The following is a 3870-nucleotide window of genomic DNA, read 5'->3' on the forward strand; positions in this document are numbered from 1 at the left end:
CATGCCAACCTGCATTTCTCGAACAAAAATAACTGCAAGAGGAAAGATCACTCTAGTATCCCTGGTTAGGCCTCGTTTAAACATCTTTACTTTACAATACATCGACAGCGTCAACCAAGTGTGGGCAAGTAGGTAGGAGAGGAACATTTCCAAATACGTCTCTCAAACCGTATAATCATATGTATAACGTCATATTAATCAATTTCCCCTGGAGTCGGCACGATTTCAACAGCTCCGCAGGGTGCATCATGCGATCAATAAATCATTTAACAGTGGCCTCTAGAACATGTAGTGTTGTGTAGCAGCCAGCTTCACAAAGGACTTTTTCCTCCTCGAACGGACGCGTACATGGCACGATAGAGGAAATAAGTGAGAAGCAGCCTCCACCTACCTTGTACTAGTAGTTGGAGGGGGGGGGGTAAATTCAAAACACACACATTTATATTCGTGTGAACAATCCTTATATCTATATATGATGTCGATAGTGTATCGATATATATATCAGTGTTACTGCATAAGTGGTTACAAATGGCTGAATCAAAATTATTTCTACATGAACATTTAGCCATCGAACGATCAAGGCTATAGCACAGGGCAAAACCGGATGGGATGATATTAACAGCAGAAATGAACCCAAGCACTTCAGAGATATGAAACACTGGCAAATTTAAACACATGTAATATGGGCAGAACATTTCTGTTTAAAATGCTTGACAATGCTATCCAAAATGCATCACTGTCTTTTGTTTCGGTAAAGTTCATATAGCGAAGTAAACATGCTTTAATTCTCCCTTAACCAATGTCCATCTTGTCGTTCGATATTCCAAAGGGTTGAATCTCACCCACGGACACTGCACTTTCTTTTAATGGAATAATTTTACCATGTCATCGCTTCCCAGACTTTATCTAACCATAAAAACAGACAGTCCTGTTTAACCTCAGTGATGTTCCAATTCTGTGAGGACGAGTGTGGTATCGGTTAGCAGATGTCTGCAAGCAGCCCAAGCAGAACAGGTGTGGTAGGAAGTAAAATAGCAGGAAGCCATTGCACAAGCAACAGTAGCAATAGCAGGCTGACAGATGGGAGTACTGAAGCACAGGAAACAGCTGGAACCAAGGGGGCGGATAGTAGCGTGACAGCATGCCACGGGAAGGGAACGGTGCTGCGGGAAGCGAGCAATGTCAACTGTTCAGGGTTTATATGTCGTCAATGTCCAGGTCCCCGTCATCGGCTCCATCCTGCTTTACTGGCACCGCTGGAGCAGTCACCTCCACTGACAGCTTGTCACGAGCTTTAGAGTCGTAGACAATCTGCAAATCAAAGAAACAGACTGCAATTACAAGCATGACTCTTTATAGTACCAAGCCACTGAAGCGGACCTGAACCACCCCCTAGAGCAGGATAACTTTAGCTCGGGCTAAGTATGTTTCGACCTTTTATACTGGGGGTTATCCCGCTTCAGGTCCGGACCTGAAGCGGGATAAACCCCAGTATAAAACGGCAACAGTCTTATATGTGAGATTTGTCTTATTTGTATAACACTCTCTATTCGTAGCACAGGTTTCTCATATTATTCGTACTGTTACTACGGCTTATAGGGTCTATGTCCCCCAGGGTACTGCCGAAACGTACCCTGGGTACGGTCCGGTATACCGGAACGCACCCTGGTCACTATTTGATATGGTTAGGGTTAGGGAGTAGGCAACTTCCTAGACTCGTTACTCGTTAGTGGAGTAGGCGAGGTACGGTCCGGCATATTAGATAGTACCAGGGTACGTTCCGGCAGTACCGCGGGGGACATAGACCCTCTCAGCGTTACTACGTGTCAGAACACCAGCAAATAATAAACTAAATGTTTGGATTGTTGGAAACATACTGTAAGTGTAAAATTACATGCTATTCCTCGTCTATTTGATTAAAAATGTATTGTCACTGCACATCACTGCGGTGCAAATCCACTTTAGGCACCTTATATCACGAAGTGATGCACAGATTTCTGTGTATCACCCACTGATGTTCCCCTTTTCCCAAGCAGGGTCCCATTCCCCTAATATCCCAACACAGGCCCTTGGATGCTCAAGTTTAAAGTTTCAAGAAGAGTAAAAGAGCGAAGCAGTGTACTCTGACAAGCAGTAAGCTCTGACAATATAGCCCTGTAGCTGCACATCCACTAGCCCGCCCAGCCTGTGCGACGGATTGTCTATACGGTATTCTAACCCTAGCAATACCGTTTCTTGGAGCTACACATTGGAGCCACTTGGAGCCACAGGCTACAGTGTGACAGCTTAATACACGGTCGGTTCTCCTGGTATACACCTTACATGCTATAACCATACATGATAGAATGTGTTTTTCGTAGCATGTTCAAATATTGTTGTATTCAGGCACAGTATTCTAAATGAGGCACTAGTAGTAGTTGTAGGATCTGGCCATGGCATTTGCCCATATACGGCCATCGATCCACTCACGTAAAATGACGGGAGGGGATTGAAGTCATACAACTTACAAGTCATTATAAGTCTATATATATCGGCCGCGTCGAGAACATGCAGTATGCAAACATATTTAAATCTTTGGTACGCACCTCATAGTCGATATTATTAATTCGTAGCCATGTCTCCACCTTTAACGTAAACGGTGACAGATTAATCACTCCTGCGCTCTTCGAGCTTCGAGCGAAAGAGACGAGATACACCCTGTCCTCGATAAAGTTCTTCTTCCTGGCATCGCGCTCAGCTTTCCTCCACCGACGATATAGGTAAACCGCACCGACCACTGCCCCAACAACGGCTATTGCTTCCAGTCCGTAGATGTGACTCTTGGGGGTACGTGGAATGAACTTTCGCGGGTGCGTAAAGAAGAAGTGATGACTGCGATAGAAGTGGGATAGTCGTTTCGACATCGCGTAAAATTAAAAATAGTCGTAGAACAACCCAATAATGGCAAATATGACGTTAACACTTTACACTACAGCTTTGCACTACGTCTACAGCACCATTCGCATCGTCTATCTCGTAAGCCTCCCCACTATTGCCAACATAGATAGGTTCTGTTCGCAGATGTATTATGTCCGTTGTCCGTTAAGCAGATACAGGGATCGTCTACGTGCACATTGACATTGTAACCGTACGTGAGAAATAACACGAAGTCTTGCGCTCTGCTGCCTGTTCTGCTGTTCTGTTATTCGCGGATAAAAACAAAACCTGTGTGTGTTTTCTTTCACTTGCTCTTTGTTTTATTAATTGTCTCTACTATCTTTTACTGTGATGATTATTAGATAACTCTTTCGAGAGCTAACTCAGATTTCTACGGGTAGCACATTATAACATAGTGGCGCCCTCTGTAGGACCATAATGTGGCGGATATATAATTTTGGTGAAAACGATGTGGTTTTTGTTTTGTTTTATTTTATAAACTATGTATACATTTAGCTATAGTATATATATATTTTATATAATTATTATAAGTATATATTATTATATCATGTGTGTTGTGTTGCGCGTAGGTGTGCATGTGTAGTGGCGTGTGTGTAGTGTGTGCGTGTGTGCTGCGTGGCGTGCGTGCTGCAGTGTGGCGCGCGCGTGTTCCAGACCCGCTGCCGAAATGGTGTTCAACCAGCTCTCTGAGTTCAGCTTAGATTTTGCTGAGAATGGGTCATTTTTGGAATATAATGCTGGAGGTTTCAGAATATTTTCAAACACGACCAGTTTCTGATATCTCTTGGTCTTTAAAATATCTTTTTCAGTACATATATATTCCTGTTTGCATTCGAAGATAAAGTAAATACCAAATTTTAAGGCTATTAAAAACTAAATTCTAACAGTGCTAAAACTTATATCTGTGAAGATTTTGTTTCTTTTGCGTGAATT

At 43.0% G+C, this 3870-nt stretch overlaps 1 protein-coding gene across 2 annotated transcripts in view; it reads right to left on the reverse strand.

Annotated features, from left to right (window-relative positions):
- Window positions 1-966: 966 nt before the first annotated feature.
- LOC106805974 (eukaryotic translation initiation factor 5-like) overlaps window positions 967-3870 on the reverse strand; it is a 22136-nt gene continuing 19232 nt past the window's right edge. For both annotated transcript variants that reach the window (XM_014807785.1, XM_014807784.1), the window contains exon 13: window positions 967-1311. In XM_014807785.1, the coding sequence (XP_014663271.1) occupies window positions 1198-1311 (114 nt within the window). In that variant the 3' untranslated portion in view covers window positions 967-1197. The remainder of the gene's footprint in view (window positions 1312-3870) is intronic.

Source organism: Priapulus caudatus, unplaced genomic scaffold, assembly GCF_000485595.1.
Source record: "Priapulus caudatus unplaced genomic scaffold, Priapulus_caudatus-5.0.1 Scaffold135, whole genome shotgun sequence".
In the NCBI taxonomy this organism is placed as follows: Eukaryota; Metazoa; Priapulida; class Priapulimorpha; order Priapulimorphida; family Priapulidae; genus Priapulus; species Priapulus caudatus.